The sequence below is a fragment of the Chrysemys picta genome, chromosome 5 (genome assembly GCF_011386835.1).
Source record: "Chrysemys picta bellii isolate R12L10 chromosome 5, ASM1138683v2, whole genome shotgun sequence".
In the NCBI taxonomy this organism is placed as follows: domain Eukaryota; kingdom Metazoa; phylum Chordata; order Testudines; family Emydidae; genus Chrysemys; species Chrysemys picta.
This window is the reverse complement of record NC_088795.1, coordinates 22,842,419-22,864,789: the sequence shown is the minus strand read 5'-3', so window position 1 is coordinate 22,864,789 and position 22,371 is coordinate 22,842,419. Positions and strand designations below refer to the sequence as shown.

Below are 22,371 nucleotides of genomic sequence, written 5' to 3'. Positions count from 1 at the left end.
ACACACACACATACTTTTACCTACCTCCTCTCAAGTTACAGTGGCCTGGGATGCAGGATGGGCAATATTCAATCTTAAAACAATGATAGATTTTAGTTCTGGTGTTCCCAGGGTCTAAAAAAAGTTCCCTAATTCTCAGATGTAGTAGAGAGTGGTGGCCACAGAGAGCTGGTTGTGGGTCCCTGATCCCTGGCTGTCTGGCCTCAGCAGAGATTACAGCGGCAGGGGGGCTACTCTAACTTCTATGACTGAATAACAGTATTATGAAAGCAACAGAGAGTCCTGTGGCACCTTTAAGACTAACAGATGTATTGGAGCATAAGCTTTCGTGGGTGAATACCCACTTTGTCAGACACATGTAATGGAAATTTCCCATTATTATGAAGTTCTGCTCCCCTACAACCCTTCTGGCCCTTGCCCTTCCCCAGGAGCACCTGAGACATTCTCTTTCCTTTCATGTGGACAGACAGGCTGGAACAGTAGGCTCATGAATAAATTTCAGACAAAGGACATGTTTCTATGTGACTAATTAATTAACTTTGCTATTACATTAAAAAAAATCCCCAAACTATGAGCATCAAAAAAGTTCATAGAGCTTAATTGCTAAAAAGAAATGAATTAGAATTCTAGTATGCTACTTGCCACCAGCTTGGAGTTCAGGTATGCAAAGATAATTCTCCACTGGCTCTTTCCAGCTGTTTTGATGCCATCTTGTAGCTTTAGCAGGCTAGAGATTATGTCTCAGGCTCTTAATATTTCACCATTAGAAAGTTGAGATTCCCTGCTTTCTAGCAGGGCAAAGCATTTGCTTCTGGCCCAGAAAGATCTGTGTGATTTCAGAACTTAAAACTGCAATATTATTATTAGTGGTAAAGCTAACTTGTTTTTTTTTAAAGAGATTTCTAATTTATTTTACTTTATAATACATATAAGTTCATGAAAATGTGGCCTTTCACAAAACCATGATGACCACTTTCTACAGTCCTACCTCATACTATCTATATCTATATCTATATATATATATCTATATATATATATCATGGCACTCATCACAATACTATAGTACTGGGGAGGGAGGAGGTCAGGGGTGGCGAATTGTATGGTCTCGTGGTGCCCATGCTCTAGGAATATTTAGAGCATGGGGGCCCGGCTCCACTTATGTTTGGGGCTCGGTCTCTCCCCCTCCCTGACTCCCTTTTGTGCGCCTCCCCCGGGTGCTTTTAAAAGGGCCCAGGGGCCCATGGCGCCACCACTGGCAGCGCAGCGGGGCTAAAGCAGCTTCCTGCCCACCCTCGTTCCTGGAAGCGGACGGCATATGATCCAATACTTTCCATTGCTTCATGAATAGATTTCAGGCAAAGAAAGTGTTTCTTTGTAACCAATTAATTAACTTTAGTATTCCATTTTTTGTAAATAAAAAAAAAACTGTACACCTAATAAGTTCATAGAACTGAACTGCTAAAATGAATTGAATTAGAAATCTACTTTCATTGGAGGCCTTTTTTTTTTCTCTCCCCATTTTTCAAAAGCGTATTTAAACTGTGAGCTCCCTCTCAAAAGAAGGCCAATTGGAATTGTACAGAATCTTACTGGAATTGCACAAGGCCCTTTATAATTCTTCCAGACATTTTTGTAAGGGCTGATTCAAAACATTAAATCAGAGGTTTCACAAGATGAAGCCCAAACCTCAGCCATAAGCAGAATTTTTTAAGGTTCTCCCACTTTTGTGTGATTTCTTTCCGTGGGAATGCCTCAGCTATTCGATTTCAGACTGCTGTCCTCCCTCATGAACCTGATATGTTTTACCAATAAGCATCAAAAGCCACTGAGTATATTTTGAGGGAATTTGGATGTTTTTTTCTTGTTTTGTATCTCTAAAACTTTTTTCAAATTAATAAAAAAATGTGTTAGACTTACACAGGAAAACGCTAGTATCTGATCCTTCAGTGTGCTCTATATAGACAGACTCCCACTGAAGCCAGTGAGGCTTTGTGACAGTACAAGGGTCTGCCTTTGGACAGATCATTGCAGGATCAGGGCATTCACTATTGAAATTCACTATTCAGATAATACAGTATTAACACACAAGCGTTTTCAACAGCAGGGTCCAAATCTGCCAAGGATTGAAGAATAATATAGAAGTAATGGGGCATACTGAGGGCCTGATCCCAAAGCCCATTTAAGTCAATGGGCGTTATTCCTTTGACTCAGTGGGGTTTAGATCAGGCTCTGAGTTTCTAAGCCAACTTCCACTGAGTTCAAGTGAGAATTGAATTAGAATCTGATAATTGGCTCAGGAATTGTATACAATGCAACCTTATTTCCTATAACATCTTTCATGTGAATTGTATTTTTCCTTAATGTTTTTCAACGAATTCACAATTTATGTGAAAGATTTTATAAAAAAATATTAATAGTAAGCAAACATGGAAAAACAGAGCAATTTAAAGGGTTAGGCAATTATAGAAAAATACAGATTTTTTCAGATCAGATCTTGTTGAGGAAGAGTGAGCATATCTTATGTAAAGGGAAATCATGCCTCACCAATCTACTAGAATTCTTTGTGGGGGGTCAACAATCATGTGGACCAAGGGGATCCATTGGATATAGTGTACTTAGATTTTCAGAAAGCTTTTAATAAGGTCCCTCACCAAAGGCTCTTATGCAAAGTAAACTGCCTCTGGGTAAGAGGGAAGGCGCTCTCATGGATTGGTAACTGGTTAAAAGATAGGAAACAAAGGGTAGATATAAATGGTCAGTTTTTAGAATGCAGAAAAGTAAATGGTGGTGTCCCCCAGGGGTCTGTTCTGGGACCAGTACTATTCAAATGATCTGGAAAAAGGGGTAAACAGTGAGGTGGCGAAATTTGCAGACGATACAAAATTACTAAAGATAGTTAAGACCCAGGCAGACTGCGAAGAGCTACAAAAGGATCTTTCAAAACTGGGTGAATGGGCAACAAAACGGCAGATGAAAGTTAATGTTGATAAATGCAAAGTAATGCACATTGGAAAGCATAATCCCAACTATATGTATAAAATGATGGGGTCTAAATTAGTTGTTACCACTCAAGAAAGAGACCTTGGAGTCATTGTGGCTAATTCTCTGAAACATCCACTCAATGTGCAGTGGCAGACAAAAAAGTGAACAGAATGCTGGGAATAATTAAGAAAGGTATAGATAATAGAACAGAAAATATCATGTTGCCTCTATATAAATCAATGATACACCCACATCTTGAATACTGTGTGCAGATGTGGTTGCCCCATCTCAAAAAAGATATATTGGAAAAGGTTCAGAAAAGGGCAACAAAAATGATTAGGGGTATGAGGAGAGATTAAAAAGATTGGGACTTTTCAGCTTGGAAAAGAGGCGGCTAAGGGGAGATATGATTGAGGCCTATAAAATCATGACTGGTGTAGAGAAAGTAGATAAGGAAGTGTTGTTTACTCCTTCTCATAATACAAGAACTAGGGGGCACCAAATGAAATTAATAGGCAGCATGTTTAAAACAAATAAAAGGAAGTATTTCTTCACACAATGCAGTGTCAACCTGTGGAACTCCTTGCCAGAGAATGTTGTGAAAGCCAAGACCATAACAGAGTTCAAAAAAGAACTAGATAAATTCATGGAGGATAGGTCCATCAATGGCTATTAGCCAGGATGGGCAGGAATGGTGTCCCCAGCCTCTGTTTGCCAGAAGCTGGGAATGAGCGACAGGGATGGATCACTTGATTACCTGTTCTGTTCATTCCCTGTGGGGCACCTGGCATTGGTGACTGTCGGAAGACACGATACTGGGCTAGATGGACCTTTGGGCTGACCCAGTCGGGCCATTCTTATGTTCTTATCTGAAATTAGTAGAAACAGCAAGGTGTAAAGATGGAAGATGTCTTTTCCAAATGGCAGAGGTAACAGGAGAAGACTCACGTGAACAGTGGCAAGATTCTGGGATTAAGGAAAGAAGAAGCGTGGAGGTAGCCAAGAGAAAGTAGGTCTGTGTATTACGCTGGGGCAAGACCATGAAAGATTTTGAAAACAAGAAGGACAATTGTGAACTTGTATCCTAAAATGAATGGGGAAGTAGAGACATACATGAATTTAAATGAACCATTAAACAAAGTAAAATGTAGAGTACTATCCACAGAAATGAGTACAGTGAGTAAAAAAATGTTACCACCATTTTAACTGTTTCTACTTGTTTGATCAGTATTCTCCATTTAGAGACTGATGCAAAGCACATTGAAGTCAACAGGAGTCTTTGCCTTGACTTCAATGGGCTATGGATCATTGCCCAATTTTTTTATTTGTGTGTGTGTGTTTGTTGTGCTGCATACAGCCCTGAGAAACCATTTTGGCACTGTCTGCACATGACTCAGAGATTTAGAGCTGAACAGTGAGCCTTAGAAGTCTTGTATTATAAAAGCGTCTTCACTTTTGAGTGTCTGAATATCTATCATTAAATAGAGTGTGGGTGGTGAGAAGGGTTCCCTTTACACAGTCTTGTTTAAAAGCACCAGAAATACAACCATATATTTAAAGAACTGCTTTAAGGTGCATTAAGATAAAAACACAAGAATCTGAGCACATACTTTTTTACTGTGTATAATGGAGGGGGGAAATCTTTTCTTTCTCCTAAGTAATGTAACCTGCTATCCCCAAAGTCAGGGATAGTAAATTCGCACCTAGCCTGGCATTTTGGGGAGTCAGCAATTCTCATGTTTCCTATTATGCAAAAAAACAGAAGAAAAAACTTTTTATTCCCTAAGGTCCTAATCCTGCAATTCCTTGCATCTACATGGAACCCCAATAGCCTCTGACCCTTTGCAGAAAGCCAGAACAATGTGTATGTAAGATTTAAGTCCCACAAAAGCCCTGTTTTCCGGGGTTAAGTGTTGCATAGACCTTATTCTGACCCTCTGCATGGGGTGAATTTCACACAAAATCCAGAACCATTGTTCCTTTTTATGTGCCACTTTTTATCACTGTGTGAATTTGATGGAATTCAACATATCCTCCTGGAAATCTGGAAGGAAAATACTATATGTATGGTTTATCAAATTGTAAAGAAAAGTTTTTGGTTGTGTGCTTATATCCCAGGGGTGGCTGTAGGATAATTGGGGGAGAATAAAAATACTTCCTTGAGCCACAGGTTAAGAGATCTCCCATGGGTCTGGAAGCTATCAAATGTTCTGGAGAAATACTTCACATATACATTATGCAACATAAAATTCCTGTGATGCTAATTGATTTCCAGTGTTATATACTAGTAAAGTGTACTCCTGAGTGAGAATTTTATATATAGTGCTTCTGAATGACCTATCAAATTTTGAACCTGAGATACCAAAGCTGCATATCCAACAGCTAAAAAAACCCAAACAAACCCTAGAGCAGGGATTGGCAACCTTTAGCACACAGCCTGACAGGGAAATCCGCTGACGGGACGGGACAGTTTGTTTACCAGCAGCGTTCGCAGGTTTGCCCGATCGCGGCTCCCACTGGCCAGAGTTCACCATTCCAGGCCAATGGGGGTGCGGGAAGCGGCATGGGCCGAGGGACATGCTGGCCTAGAGAGACAAGATGGATGAGGTAATATCTTTTATTGGGCCAGCTTCTATTGGTGAGAGAGACAAGCTTTTGAGCTACACAGAGCTTTTCCTCATGTCTGGGAAAGTAACTTAGGCCAGGTCTACACTACAAACTTACATCGGTATAACTACGTTGCTCAAAGGGGTCTGAAAAATCCACCCCCTTGAGCAATGTAATTATACTGACCTACCCCCTGGTGTAGACAGCGCTATGCCAACATGAGCGCTTCTCCCATTGACATAACTACCGCCTCTTGCAGAGGTGGATTAACTATGCCAAAGGCCAAAGCTCTCCCTTCGGCATAGTAGCATCTTCATTAAAGTGCTATAGCGAAGCATCTGCACCACTGCAGAGCTGTACATGTAGACAAGCTCTCAGAGTCTCATTGCTAAATACAAGATGGAACAAATTGTTTAGCGTAAGTAGTTAACAAATATTTCAAGGGATCATTTAACCTCTTTATGCCTCATTATGCCTCATTTTCCCATGGTGGCAATACTTTCCTACTTCCCTCCCCCTACTGGGATATCACGAGGATAAATACATTAATGTTTCAAAGACATTCAGGTACTGTGGGGATGAGGACTATATAAGTATATAGGGCGAAGGAAATGGAAGGAGAAATTCAAATAGAAAAATGATCAAAGCTGAACAGCCTAAAGATGAGACACTGCAGAGCAAGTGTATTAATGACATTATCCTTGCAAAGTGACATATCCATAATAAGGAGAAGAGGGTTTTACAGCAGCTAGGAGGTTTTCATCACAGCATCTACTGAAATTAAATCAAATAAAATTTATTTTTCTACGTATTGCTTTTTGTTGTTGGGGATGGAGGGATTCTGGTGGGAAGTCCATTGCCAACATTGACATCATTACAATTTCTCAATAAAACCTGAAAAATATAAAAGCCCTATGCTGTTTGCCTGATTTGTTTTTAAAGGGACCAAGTTAATATATCTGTTTCTGAGCAGATATTATGAAACCATGCAGTCTAATCTCAGACTAGAAATCAATATTTGTTCTTCCCTCTACAGAGTGTTCCAAAAAAATCCACCCAAACATTTTTATGTCAATACAAATTGTTCATTACTAGCATGCTGCTAAGTAAACAGGGTGTTTTAACAGAAGGAAATTTACTATGGAGATGATGGCTAGCATACAGAGGCCTACTAAGACCAAAAATAGCTTCACATACAAGGCATTTTTCTCAATGAATAAACGAATCATAGAAAACAACAACAAAATTATGAGTTAGACAGTGACCCTTTGAAAGTACAAAGCTGACAACTGGCATGGATGCCACATACAGTAGAGAGCTTAGTGAACACCAAAATACTTAAGGCAAATGTCAAACAATGACTCAGAGAACAGAATTAAAAACAGAAATGGATCTGTCATCCTAAAGATGAATTCATTAAACCCTGAACCTGCTAGTGACTGCCATTGGATGCACCTAAGTGCCTGTGTGAAGATTCCTACTTCATATAGGATGTGTGTTTAAAAAAAAGACATGGGAAAATTGTTTTTAAAAACTCTTCCCCTTCCCCAGCCCAGTAAAATGTGTCCGAGAAGGTCTAACATGACAGTGTGATACTATTTATCAAGTATCACCTCCAAAAAGCAATATCATTCTGAGTGATACCATAGTAGTAGCCGTTTTAATTTGTGCCCTCATCTCTTTCAAAAGTGTTGTTTCCAGGAATGATAGTAAAGAAACAGAGACACCAACCACAATCCAAAAAAAACCATGTTTAGAAAATTACGCATCCTCCCTAATAACCTCAACACACTTTGTTTCAGGAGCTAACTACTTCCATTTCCCTCAAATGATTCAGTCTCTCCCTAAACAAAAAGCAGTCATCAAGGAAATAGGGCAGCATAATTTGCAGAAAGTTAAACTGCTAAATGATTTGGTGAAGATGATAGAACTACTAGTGAAATAACAATTGCTAGGTGTTAAGCAAGGGAACATTTCCGCCACAAATATAAAAGGATTTTAATAATCTCCTGAGTGAACTATGTGAAAGTTGCATCATGTTTCTGAGGGTACATCTACATTGCAATTGGAGGTATGATTGTAGCATAGGTAGGCATATCTCATTTCCTTCACTTCCACTGACAATCATAACTGGTGGACATCATCTATAATTAACTAAGAGTATCTAGTTACAAATTTTGCTGACACCATAAACGATAAAGGGAAAGACACATTTTTTCTGTTATAAGTTTTTTTCTTATCTAGCATTCTGCATACTATTGTTAATTTCTATCAGAGATAGCCATAAATGTTAGGTGTGAATTGCAAATTACGATCTTTTTCCCCCCAAAGAGTACAATGAAGTATAATATGCATAATGTCTTTAAATTGGTACAGTAGTTAAATTTTGAAGTCTGTGTGTGTGTGTGTGTGTGTGTGTGTGTGTCTAAAGTTTAGGTGTATATGGATGCTGTTTTAGCATGGACCATCCTTGCTTTTAAATTTCAGCTACTCCCCCGCTCCCTTCCTGCTACTTGGTCTTCATACAATGTTTTTCTCTTTCTGCATATGTGAGATTAATTATAACCAACTCTGTATAGTAAAATCAGATTAAAAAGCTTTACAGAGGGAGATAGAACAAAGAGGATTTCTTATATGAAAAGGCTAAATAAAAATAAAACAAATCATGTTGTGTCTGTATATGCATATATAGTACACAGAGAGTGCATGTGTGTATATCTGTATATATCATTTCAGGTTTTATTTTCCTTTGTACAGGCACATATTCTTCCTTGAACTCTTTTTAAAGATGATATTGTGAGATTTAAATCCTATTAAGCTTAATGGGTGTTATAAGGTAAAAATGAAAAGATTAAAAACCTTTATCAGTGCTTTCAGGAGGACACGGTGTAATATTAATAAGAACTTGTAATGAGACTGCTCCATACTGGTTACAGATTCCAGTAGCTATCTGCATTGAGCTCATGACATACATTTTGTTAAATCCAGTATCAAGACTTCAAAGCTGTGGCACTTCATTTTTGAAATGAAACGTGTGAAATGTGGACTAATTTTCAATTAGTTTCCTTTTTAGTGACAGGTACAGCCCAGAGAACATGAATATCTAGTGCTTTAGTCCAGTTTGATTTTTTGCATTCAGATACACTTTAGCATTCAGCTTTGGCTACTAAAAAGGGAGTGCTTTTCTTTCCACTTAAAGATAGCACCAATTTGGTTAATTTAACATACCCTCTCTACACACAGGCACATCATACATTGTTTGAAAGCTTATTACGTTTACTTTAAGATGAGGTCTCAGGAACGATGTGGAGCTGTCAAGTGGTGCCATTACCATAGAAAGGGGGATAAACAATGACAGCATCTACACCTTGTAGAAATATATACTTCAACCTTTTGCGTGTATCCAAGAAAGTGAGACAGGAAAGAAACAAAGGAAGACTGTTTTCAAAGTAATATGGTCGTTACAAGTGGTACTTTTACATTTTTGTAAACATGTAGCATTCCCACTCTGTTACAGCGTGTACACACAGCGCATCATTCTCCTTTGTCCTGCACTTCACACAGTCATTTACATCAGTGCAAAGTGAGCATAAAATGCTACAAATTAGAACACTGGTGTAACTGACTACACAAGATGCAAACAACAGAATTAGGCTTGTATATTATATATAATTTTTTAAAAATATGATTTATATATTTATAATTCAGATTACAAAATTAAACTTTTTCTCCAAGTTTTGCTGTTCCAAAAGCATCCCAACCCCTAGTTCCCTCTATCCCATAGGAGCACTCCAAATCTCGTTATATACTGGTTGGATTTAACAACATCTCTTTGTCAACGTAAGTCAGCAGAAATTACTTTGTATCTTTATCCTGAATGTAGAGGGATACAAGAGAGTAGCTCTGCATTCCTATTTGGGGCCTAGAGGGTAGTTAACTAGTGGAACAGATTACCAAGCCATGTAATAATTTCTTCATCACTTTGAGCCTTTTAGATGAAGGTATGCTTAAATTCAACCACAAGCTCTTGGGCTACATGCAGAAAACATCAGGTGAAATCTGTGGCCCGAGCAAAACTTGCTCCATATTGACATAATGTCATATTGACATGCATAAGGTTTCTGGTCAGCTTTACTGTACAGAAAAAGGTTTGGTGTTATGGACTTAGCTGTCTAAGTTTTGATCTCTGCATTGTATTATTCCCCTTCCTCATTTTGGCTCTGAACTGTGGATGATGTCTGTGCTTTTTTTGGTCCTTGATCTATTTGTAAGTATCATCAGGATCCAAGAAAGCTCAAACAGTTTTATTCTATCAGTGCTATAATACAAGGCTTTTGCAATCTTTTATAAAATCTTTTCTGAGCAGATACTACAGGCTAAGATTTGGTATCATTCTGCAACACCATGCTTCATCTTGCTTTTTATCCAGTTAAGACTGGAGATTGACTCTAATGTTATGATACTTCAATCTAACAAGATTAGAAGGCTTAAACCCAGCGTCTTATTTTAGGAATGAGAAAATCTGACTATTGTATTTCACTCATGAAACAGGTGCCCCAAAAGATAAAATATCCAGATTATTTTCTGTTTTTCTTCAGGGATGTCTCAGTCTTCTGATTATAAAAATAAAGATTTGAGTCAATTCAAGGATAATTAGGATTTTTTTTTCTTCCTCATCAGCAGCAGCATACAACTTGCCCTTTTTGTAAGTCCTTTGATTTCTCCTTTGCAGAACTGTATACAGAGCTGCTGGAGAGCTCCACTGATTAACATGACAGCAGCTGAACGCTCTTTGCCAGTGTATGCAATTCCCCTGCTGCCATCATAGGTTCATTGTCCAATGCTGACAAAATTAAGGATGCTAATCTGTGGAACTCAGTAACAAAGGGATTATTTTAAAGAGAAAAACCATAATATACAAGTGTATTGGTTTCATGCAATTCTGCTCTATTTTTGAGATAGTAGCTCTTTTTTAAAAGGCACACTTTGAACAGATTTAGAAATTTAGTTAATGGCATGAACTAATTGAAACTAGGTTAATAAAGCCCTCCAGTTAAGAAAAAGAGAAAAAAGATAAGTGTGTGTGACCATTCTCTTGTGCTTGGTGTGCTGATAAATTAGGATGGTAAAAATATACAAAGAGATGATGGAATGAGATTTGGATTCCTGTACGCCTGACTGCTAAAGGAAGAACCTTGTAAACCAAAGGATTGCTTATGAAGATTTTCATCTTGTATTTAACCAAAATACATCTTTGTTGTATACTGTCAACCAAATGCATCTGTTTAGATTTACTTTAAAATCTTTGTTACACGATGCAGAATTTCTGTTGAATTCATTTGACCACTGACTCTAGGTTTTGTTGTTTTTTATTCTGTCCCTAAAGTGTTTCTCAGATATATAGCCCATGGAGAATTATTCTAGCGCGGACTCTAAAATATTTAGGAGGTTATTCCCTGTATGGCTACCTCTGAAATCAGATTACTGCATCCTGATCCCGCTCTTCATTGAAATGTATTGAAATTACATGAACTTCGCTTTAATATGTGAAAGGTCAAAAAAAGCCTTGTATAAAGGGAACACCATAACAGCACTAATATAGGAGACAAATAATTCAGATGAAAGCAATAATAACTTTGCTTGTTTATCTGAAATGTCACATTGCCTGCCAGATACTTCCAACCTGGAATCTCAACAGCTTGAATTAATTAGAAGTAGGTTTGTTAGTAATTTGAAATACTGATTTGTTATATTGACATAAAACTCAAGTTGCATTGCTATTTAATTTGTGTCAGATTTGGATGCAAAATAGCTATATTTACAGCAAAATTATCTTCTATGGCTATTCTGTACATGAAATGATGACAGGATATTTAATAGTGACCCACACTGCATAAGAGATTGGAGTGGAGAATAAATTTTATAATTAAATAATACTTAGCACATATGCAGCATAGCAGTTTTCATTTTCATAGCACTTTGCAAAATGATAACTCTCTAACTTTCACAGTACCCCTGTAAGGTAAGTTGATACCATCACAGTTTACTGGTGAGGAAACCAAACCATGATGAGGCTGATATTCATAACTGCTGACCTATCCCAAGTCAATGTGAGTCGCACATGCTTTGCAGTTCAGAAAATGAGGCCCTAAGTGATCTCACCGCGGCTTCAGAGATAGGCAGTGTCAGAACTGGAATAAGAACTCTGGAGTTTCTGACTCAGGCCTGTGGTCAGATCACTTAACCGTGTCTCTTTTGTCACCTGCCTTTTGAAATAAACCTGCTGTTCTAAGGAATTTATTTTTCTATTTTCCAGAAATTAGGCTTCAGTCCTGAAAAGGGATCCCTTTCCAGGATTGTGAGGCCTTTAGTTACTTAAAACTGGATATGTAAGTGTCCCATGCATCTTCCTTTCCTTCTGTTCTCAACATCAGAAATAAATGAAAAAACCCTTCTGCTAAGAAATGATCTTCTCTGGGTTTACTTCCCAACCTGGGAGACCTCTTACATATGGTCTGTCTAAATCATGCTTGGTTATATCAGGTAGTATATTCTACATGCATGCATGGCACAAATGGATTTAAGAGGCATTGTGACTTTATAATACCTCCCTGGTATTTTTAGGGTTATTGGGTTTAAACTCATAGCGACAGACAAGAAATATTGTGTATCTACACTGATTTTTCATCATAATGGAGGAATCAACTCTGCTGCTCAATTGCAAAGCAATGTGAAGAGTTGCAAAAACTTTAATTTGAAAGGTGATGACAAATAGCTGTAATAACTTATGCAAAATGTTCCATTTGCTTTACACAGTGGAAGTAGTGGGCAAGGCTTTCAGTTAACTGTAGAAAGACAGTGTACAGTATCCAGAAGGCAGACAGCCACGATTGACTTTAAGTTACTGCAGGATAACGGGACATTTTTCATTGTTCTCTTCCTACTTTATAAAACCTTCAGCATTAAATCTTTTACACCTTGCCTGCTTGTAGCTGTGCTTTATTAGTTACAGCAATGAACTTATTCAGGGATAATTTAGCTTAGCAAATTTAATGGATAGCTTCATTCCTGCCTTAAATGTCCATATCTTGCTGCAAAGCATGGCCATTTTCTGAAACCTCCTCTTGAAATGAGGATGCTGGATGCTTCAATTCTCTGACACTCTGCTGGACTACTCCTTAAAAGGACACTGGGGGGGTGCATTTAACATATACTATATCTTTTTGTATTAGTAAGTTAATAAAGGTGGTAGGGAAATTGGAGAGGGAGAAAATAAATCCCTTTGATTTATGGTTACTTAGTCCATTTTGTGCCTGGTGATACTACAGGTGACAAATTCACCAGTTTCTGGCTCTTTTCAAGACACTACTGCAGGTTTCCCATTCATTATTTCTGTGTATTGGGCTTTGTTTCTGTAGCATAGTGGATGTTGCCCTTGCCAGAAGGCAGCATTAGTTGATCGCTAGGAGCCGATTCAGGTTATTGTAAAAACTATAGTGTTGATTCCGGTGCAGCCGGAAATCAATAAAGAAGAGTGCTTTTTAACCGACTAAAATGAAGAACAATTACCTACGGTAGATAAATTACATTCTCTATTGGATCATTCCCTACACTGGGAGCTGGTGGGCACAAAACTGAGGTGTTGTAGAAATTAAGCAGTTGACATGGTGACAGATGGGGTATACCAAAGAACCGATTTAACCTGTGTTGGTAAATTAGATGGGTGGTTATATAAATTGTCAGAGCTAAGAAAGTTCTTCAAAGTCATATGAATTTAGAAGCAAGTTGGGAGGGCTTCATTTTTTTTTTTATTTTTTTTTTTGGAGAAGGGTTTATCATGTTCACCCTTTTGTTTTTTTACTCTTGGCTTCCTTACATAGCCTTGTTGTCTATGAACTTTTGGGCCAAGGGTGATTAAAGTGTAGTTGTGACATGAACAGGGGAGTGCGAAGTAAGCTGTGCTTCAGCATTTGTATTACATTAACAGACTCATCCTGCCTTCTTTGCATGCCCACAACTCCAGTCCCACTGAAGTAAATGGGAGTTATGGGTCTTCAAGGAACATGGAATCAGTCTTCAGGCCCCTGCCAGATTAATATTTGTCTCTGGAATGACTTCTCCTCAGCACCTCCACAACACAAAAGTCCTTAGGCCGAGACTTGTTGTTTTGGTTTCATTCTTAGGTAGCATTTTTTATTTTGGGTTTTATTTGGATGTCCGTGTGTACTGGGGAGGGGGACTTTTTTCTGCTCTATCAGAATTATGTATTTGGGAAAGTTGCTCTATTTGTAAGAATAATATTTTAGTAATTTTAACGCACCCAGAAGCCTTTGGGCATAAGTGCCTTAAAATTGATTTTTTCGTTAGCTCTCTGCTATTATTTTATATAATTACGTTACCACAAACCAGTCAACAGTAATATCCATTTTCAAACGCCCTCCAGCACAATTGTTTTTCCGTTAACCATTGTCACATTTCACTCATTGGATTTGAAAATGGAAAATGATGAATGGCTCCAGTGTTTCTTATGGCATGTTCCATTTCTAAGCTTTCTGCAGGGATATTCAAATCTCATTTATTTAAGATTTTTTTACTACACAAGATAAATTTACCCTTTTTAAGAACCTCTTTGCCCCCTAAGATGCCTGTAAAACACCTCCCACTCTCACACAGGAGCTCTCTAAACAATCCCCAGGACTACGCATATTCAAAGAATCATTTCAATGAGAATTCTTTATGGCAGGCTTAAGAACCAGTTCAGTCTTTACCATTTCAGTCTGAACTGATTTAGTGCCAGTGTGGATAGTTCTAAAACAGCTGAGAACCATCTCACAGAACTGGTCAAAAAATTTTAACTGGAAATCCCTATGAAATATGTCATTTCATTGAAATAAAAATTTTTATTAGGAAAATGTCAATTTTGATATTTTTTTATTTTCTGACCAGAAAATTTAAAACAACTCGTTTGTTTGTTTCAAATTGACATTTCAGATTGAAATGAAAATGTACATTTCCTTTTGGCTGAAAATGTCATTGTGTGTCAGTCTTTGGAAACTAAAAAATGTATACAGCATACAATTTATAGGAGACGTATATATTTTATTCTATATATTCAAAAAGGGTCTAAGGTTGTGAGAAACATTATAGGCTACACTATTTCCCATGCTAAAGCCCCCTTTGCTGATCTAGAGGGCAAAGTATCCACAAAGGAGGTAGATGCAGTCAGTTGGGAATTCCCGTGGCATGGAGGAGATTGCAGATGGTGCAGGGAGTATGACTTAAAGAAAGGGAGCATGGCTGGACTTCTGCAGCTCTTCAGCTAACACCAGTTGGCATACTGGCTTCCTGGAGCTCATCAAGCAGGGCCAGCTCCAGGCACCAGGTGCTTGGGGCAGCCAATGGAAAAGGGCAGCACATCCGGCAATTCGGCGGCAGGTCCCTTGGTCCCTCTCGGCCGGAAGGACCTGCCGCCGAAGTGCCACTGATTGCGACTCCCCCCTTCCTCCCCCCCCGCCGCTTGGGGCGGCAAAAATCCGGAGCTGGCCCTGTCAGCAAGCTAGCAAAGTTTACGGCAGCTTTGAGGCTTCTCTAAACTATGCAGGAGACCAGGATGGTATGGAGTCTGCCTCTCAGCAGCATCTAGTGTATATTGGGTGCAGCCGAGACTCAAGCCCCAAATGCTGAGGGTTTAGCATGAAAATACTGCAGAACATGTCTCCTAGAAACTGATCCATTGGCAAGTAAAAACTGGCAACATTTCAGCAACTTTTCTTAAAACTGGGACATGATTTTTTTTCCCCCCACAGGGGTATTCTTACAGTCCATTCTGGATTTTTCACACACCTCTTATTGCGAGTGGCGGGTTCAAAAAATTCAGAGTAATGGCAAATCTGACTCATTTTTTTTGTTACGTCAGCCTCAATCACATGTCAACAAAAATGTACAATAACATTTTGAAACTATTTGCCTTATGATTTTTTTATGTGGCTGCTTAAATGATGTTTAAATATTGTTAATGTTAGGGCAGTGTGGCCAATAGGTATTTTCTCTTTGTATCCACCCAATTTTCCTGTTAGGCCAATACCATGTGCTTTTGAAAATCCCTCTTCAATGTCTAAGACAGCTTCTGGTACATAATGCCTCCAAAAGAATCTGAACCTGTGCATCAGTATAATCTGCCTATGCCTATGACAAGCCCTTCATAAAGAAGTATATAAATCACATTCGCTGTATTTGTTCTACCCTTCATTTGGGATGAATACAAAATTAATAGAAAACTATATGAACTGATTCAGTTTCTCATGGAAAAAATTTACAAATCTCATTATGGATTCATTGAAATATCTCAAAATACTGTTTAGCAAACTCAGAGTATAAGGCTTGGGAGTAGATTTCGTTCCCCTGGCTCCCAGTTGCAATGCTTGAGCACATAAAAGAAAATGGCAGTATAAATGTCAAAAGGTAATCACTATGTCCTGGCAGCATTCAGTTGCACCAAAATTATAGTGTGATATTGGTCTTTTAGCACAAGAGAACGACAGAACTAGGTTGCTGAACAGTACCAAGAAAGTGAGACATAGATATAAAACAGAGGGAAAATTATGTTCCAAAATAACTTTTAAAATAGGGTGCAATTGATGCTATTATAACCTGTTTCTCAAATAATAACTGGAGCTTGGTAACCTTACTATTTATTGAAAGAAAAGCAAAATATAAAATGCACTGAAAGTTATAAAATACCTTTTAAAGAACTCCCTGGAAACATCACAATGTCTGTGTGTCTCCCTCTCATGCATACACATTTTTGGTCATTAAAAGGAATGGATTTTCAGTGTTTTTTACTTCTTCCATGGAGAATTTGCTTTCCAAATTCACTTAAATGTGGCATTGGAATATTTTTTTTTTTCAGGCAACTTGGAGTTAGACATTTGATATTAAAATATACAGACATGAAGTTTTGTTATGAATACATATGAGCCTAAATTTCAAGTTCTGAAAGCTTATCAGGAACATAGTCAGTAGTTGCTGCCGCTGGCCTTCAGTGTAAGGGAGACATAGTTATGGTAACTATAAATTATCTCACACATTTAAAGTTAAGCATGTTCTACGTTGAACTGAAACAAAGTAACTCAGAACTGGTTTTCTAGATATTAATTACTATTATGATAAAGATGGGCTCAAAAAATCTGTTCTGAGTCATGGGACCTCTCTGTGTATCTTTTGTTTCATTAAAGAATTTGACTTTTCAATTTAACCAGATTTTTAATAAAAAATTCCCAAATTCTACATATTTAAATGTTTTTTCAAAGTTTTTTTTTAAATATAAATAAGTAATATTTTCATTTTATACTGACAGTACCCTGAGTTCTCCTAGTGCTTGAGATACGTCTCTTATTTTAATCAGCCAACACTGAATGCCTAGCCTAGGCAGCCACCACTGAGAGTGTTTTGCATGCTCTGTGTCATTTTGCTCTTAATATGTGCTTTTGCTAATGCCTTTTTTCCCCATTTCTGTTCTTCCCCCCCAGGCTACATATCTAAACAAAGTTGTGAGCCAAAACCTCAACACAAGGGACAGAAAGTCAGCACATACTCCCACCGAGGACCCTTTTAGATATTCATTGGGCAACCAAGCAACTGCCTACGAAAGCAAAAGCTGTCAGCTGTCAAGTCTGTGTCTGAGTAACCTCCTGAAAGATAAAGAAATAGTGGAAGTCATCAAGCACACGAGAGACACATATGAGACCCTCACTTCAGAGGTCACCCAGAATGTTTTGGCCAGCGCTACACAAAATACAACCAAGCCAACACCCAAGACAGAGAGCTTTCCAGGGTTGGCTGGGGCGCCGAAGGATCAGACTGCTGTACCCCGGCAGCATTCCACTTTCACGGGGAGATTTGGACAGCCTCCGAGGGGACCCATCTCCTTACACATGTACAGCAGGAAAAATGTTTTCCTCCACCACAACTTACACACGGCAGAGCTGCAGACTTTAGGCCAAAAAGATGGCTAACTGAGTCCTCATATTCTTGGTGTAGAAAGAGATAAAATCAGTTAAGGGGGAACATTGCTCATCTAGAGCTCAGTCTTAAGTTCTCATCTGCTGCTACCTTTAATTTTTTAACTTTTAGCATTGTACATGGGCTCCATATTTTCCCTGTTTAGGGAGGGTGGGGAGGGGTGGACTAGCATGTTAACTTAAGTAACTAGATTGAATTGTCTTTCCGAAGTCACCATATGTATAATAAATGGGACCATCTTGCTGGGATCTCTAGTCCAAAATAGGCCCAATATTTTTCTCATCTTTTTGCCTCTGTAAACCACTGACAACATTGAAGTTTTCCAGCAGGTGATCTCAAATAGCAATGTATTTATTTAATAATGTTACTGTGAAAGTAGATGTGAGGAATGAGTAGGTAAGTAACTAGTAAACACTCCTGAATTGTATAGAGACAAGGGAGATAATGAGACTGAAGTCTTTGAGGCACTCTCTTTGTATCATGTTTTGTTTCTTTGAACAATGACATTTGCTCACATATAAACTAGAGATTCACTGGCTTCTGTTGTGTGAATTTTGAGAATGCCTCATCACACCAGTAGAGGAAGAGACTGTTTTTAATTTTCTTCTAAATGTTCAGTTCACACAGGTTCACCAAGGATTTCAGACAGAGTAATTGGAATTCAAATTGAGAGTGACAGCTTTGATCCTCCAAAAACTTTGTGTTTTACTATTTTTGTTGTATTATGACGTCACATTTTAGTGATATTTGTTGTACTTTCACAGATGAACAGCACAGACTATCAGGCTGTGTCATCATCTAATGTCATGCCACATTCCAGTGTATCAAACTGAAAATGGATGAAAGACTAAAGTAATTCCATTGTCTTATCCAGTCCTTATCGGCTGATGTCCAAATTACTCTAATGTAAATCAGCATCAGAGGGGTAGCCGTGTTAGTCTGGATCTGTAAAAAGCGACAGAGAGTCCTGTGGCACCTTTAAGACTAACAGATGTATTGGAGCATAAGCTTTCATGGGTGAATACCCATGCGTCTGACGAAGTGGGTATTCACCCACGAAAGCTTATGCTCCAATACATCTGCTAGTCTTAAAGGTGCCACAGGCCTCTGTCGCTTTTTGTAAATCAGCATGTCTCTAAGGCTACATCTGTGGTTAATGATCTGGAATAGTTGATGACTTGGACTAACTCTGCATGTTTGGTAGTCTACTGTCATATTACACACCTGCTGAAACCCATATATTCCTAGCTGACCTACAGCATTCTAGTCTCAGAGGAACTTGAAGTAATCTGATCACACTGAAGAGCTTGCAAACATGCCAATGACACAAAATCCCGGTTGCCCCTTCCAACAGACTTGAAACTGAGTGGCTAAGACAAGATATGCTAAACATGTGGCATATACAAAACTTGATTCTTAGCCTAACATGTCTCTGATGGCAGGTAATCTGTTTGAATAATAAACCATATAATAGTTTGCTCTTGAATAACAAGAATCTCCTGCATTTCAGGGCATAAGAAGCGGACCAATAAATCTGAATAAGGTCACCTCTCTTTTTATTTATGATTAAGTATGGAGGAGGAGGAAGAAGGGGTTCAGCAGATCCTTACTCAAAGATTCAAGTAGCTAACATACCCTACCAACAAATAGAAAATGAAACTCCTAAAGGTCAGCAGTCAAGTAATGCACACAATACCATGTACTACGATAACAATTACCTACAAGCAAGCATAACATCTGCCTAGCCACACAATCCAAGCAGTCTTTCATAGTTATCAGATTTGTGTAAAGACTGCTTGGGGGAAGAAACACGTGGATTACAAGCCTTGGAAAATGTGCTGCAGAGCCATTTTAGTAGCCTTGAATCACCTGGCTTCTGTTTATTGAGGCTTCCAATTAGGGCTAGTTTTGAGACATCATCTGCTGTTGAAGACACCAAGGTTGATCTGAATATGCTATAGTGGTAACTTTGGATTTGCAGAGCTGTGAATCAAGGTGAATATATACAAACATACTCACTTTGTTTCTCTTTGTGTGGTGTTACTGCCAAAATGGAACAATGCAAAAACAGCTTTGCTGAATGAAGTATGGCTGTTCAAGACTCCTAATGTTGCTTTGATACACGTAAAGTCTACAGACTTAAAAAACAAAATAGTAGTACCATGATTTCACTATTCAGATCCATGTTTTCATCTGAGCAACTTCTTAAGGTTATTGTAGATTGAAAAAGACAACAATGATTATTAATTACAGATTTCAGCCTTGCCTTTCTCAAGAGTTGATGTATGCAATTATATTTCAAATCTGTAAATAAATTAAAATATTGTAACCAAGGGCATTTTTTCCCCAGGACACAAATGTACTATACTACATAAAAACCTCTTCAATTTTAACTGATATACTGTATTTATAGTTGATTTTTTTCCTGGAAAAATGGACTTTTGGATTACACTTTATTTAAAAAAACTGTCTACACATTTCAAAAAACATCTCAGATGCTACTATTTTCTTGGAAAATCTTTTTAAAAGCTGAAACTTTCAAAAGACTGGAGAAAACAGATCAATTAAAGTGAGGGATATTTTTAAAAAATATCTTGAAGCTGTTTTGTATCAGTATTTTCAGCATTGTTATAATATTATTTGTAATACTAAGTGTAAAGCTAGCCCTGAGACGGGAGTAAGCCACATGTTAATGTACAATACAGCAGTATCTGTAAAACAGGGGTCCTTTGTGTGATCCTCTTGTATGTATAGTAACTCATAAAGCAACAGCATGTGGACATTCTTTCAGTGAATTGATTCCTTTGTACTAAAATCTCAGTTTTCTAAGACAGTTCCATGTATAAAAATGATTTATACATATCTTCAAGGCTGTACATAACCAAAAACATGACACCAGGGGGAAAAAGGACGTATTATTTTTGCCACAGATTCTTCTTCTCTTTGTGTCTGTAAAACATAAAGCTTAACTCTTGTAAAATTTCTATTGCAAATTGCTTCTTGTGAGTTTCAGATCTGTTGGTGTACGAAAGGACATTTTAAGGAGAAGGAAATCCCTTAGGAAAAGCTGTTTCCATTTGAAACAAATGTCCCATTTTTTCTTCAAAATCATCATTTGGAACGGGAAGCATTATTTCCATGCCCTAAATATTTTTTATAATGTAATGGAGCCACATCTGAAAGGCTGTATCATCTTTGTAATTATTGTTACCTACCTAGGTTGTATGCTTCCACATAACTGTTTCAATACGTTATGGTATGCTATCTAATTGGGACATCAGGGCCCAAATTTTGTTCTTTGTAGATCAGGAATGAAATTCACCCCTTGTTCAGAAGGCCAGCAAAGGGTCTATGTACCATTTAATCCTTGACAGTGCTTCATAGACATTGTGTGGGCCCTCTGCCCATGATGACTGTGCAACTAGGCTATGCATTAAAGAGATCTCTGTGGGGGCTCTGCAGGCAACTTATAGCTCTGAAGCTGTTTCACAGGCACGATTAAAGCAATAGGGCAACTGTCCTCTCACATGTAGACCACCCCTCTCCCCCAACCTGGGGAGAAATGTCTGGGGAGGGATCTGTATAGTTGCATATCCACCAACTGCAGTCCACTTTCACCCTGCCCTCACCACAACCCTGCACACCGGTGCTATGCTCGCTAGCACAGCAGTGCATTTGGACTCTAAGTGCTCCTTCCAGGGATCCAGGACACGCCATTCCTGAAGCAAAACTTCATTGCTGCTGCATCTAGGGCTGTCTACACCTGGGTAGGGAGACAGGATTTTCCCCCTGAGTTTCATTTAAATTCTTTGCTTGTCATTCTGACATTTATCCACCCTTCGGCTCATGCACTTTCAGGGTCTGGCTTCCTCTTTACTGGAAGTCTTACAAGAGAATATTCCGTGGCGGTGTCAAGGTTTGGTTCCAGACTGAAGATGTTCAGATGAGTTCAGGTAAGCACCTGAACATTTGAATGCTTAGCTGAAACTTTTCTGACCCTCTCACAATTACATTATAATAGTAGTCATATCATCTTTTGTATTTATTAAATAAGCAATAAACAGATCTGCTATTTTCCACCAATTTGAAAATATTGATGTCTGGCTGCTGTATCCTCACCACTACGATCATCACTCTCTTATATAGGACTTACCTCTTGTGCTATACCCTCAGCTGGTGTAGCATGGTTGATTTCAATAGAGCTATGCTGATTTACAGCATCTCAAGATCTGGCCTATGGTTTTTAATCTAAGCCATGCAATATACGTGAATGGGCTAGCTAACTACTGTAATACTTTCCAGGATACATCTGATAAGGAGCACATACGGAATTTAAAACTCTACTGGATTTATGCAAGTCCCCAGCCATCATCAAACCTGCCAATGCCTCTTCAGTTTTAAATGGAAAATGTAAGATATGTGAAAATGGCATTTAGTTCATAAACAAAAGCTTCTGATTTTACCATAGAGCAGCACAATGTCCTTTGCCAAAACTCTGAGTAGACTTTTAACATAAATACGTTAAGTGCAGTATGAATGAGTGCACTGAAGTGGAACTCTCTTATTGGTGTTTACAGGGCTGTTAGATCTGGTGTCTTTCAAATATGGATACCACACGTCTGTATTTTCATCTCCTCCAGCCCAACCACTGGTTTGGTTTGATTTACTCAGTCTTTCATTGAATGGTGTGTGGATGATGACTAGCTCATCCCACAGAAAATAGATATGCAGCTTATAGGATGGGAAAAGCAATAGGAAGGA

At 38.3% G+C, this 22,371-nt stretch overlaps 1 protein-coding gene across 7 annotated transcripts in view; it reads left to right on the top strand.

Moving 5' to 3' along the window:
- Nucleotides 1-20,395, top strand: part of CCSER1 (coiled-coil serine rich protein 1) — a 1,147,114-nt gene extending 1,126,719 nt beyond the window's left edge. For 3 of the 7 annotated variants that reach the window (XM_065596098.1, XM_065596097.1, XM_042856409.2), the window contains one exon: nt 17,118-20,395. In XM_065596098.1, the coding sequence (XP_065452170.1) occupies nt 17,118-17,603 (486 nt within the window). In that variant the 3' untranslated portion in view covers nt 17,604-20,395. The remainder of the gene's footprint in view (nt 1-17,117) is intronic. The other 4 variants (XM_065596099.1, XM_042856410.2, XM_042856411.2 and 1 more) reach the window with 2 other exon arrangements.
- The last annotated feature ends 1,976 nt before the right edge of the window (nt 20,396-22,371 follow it).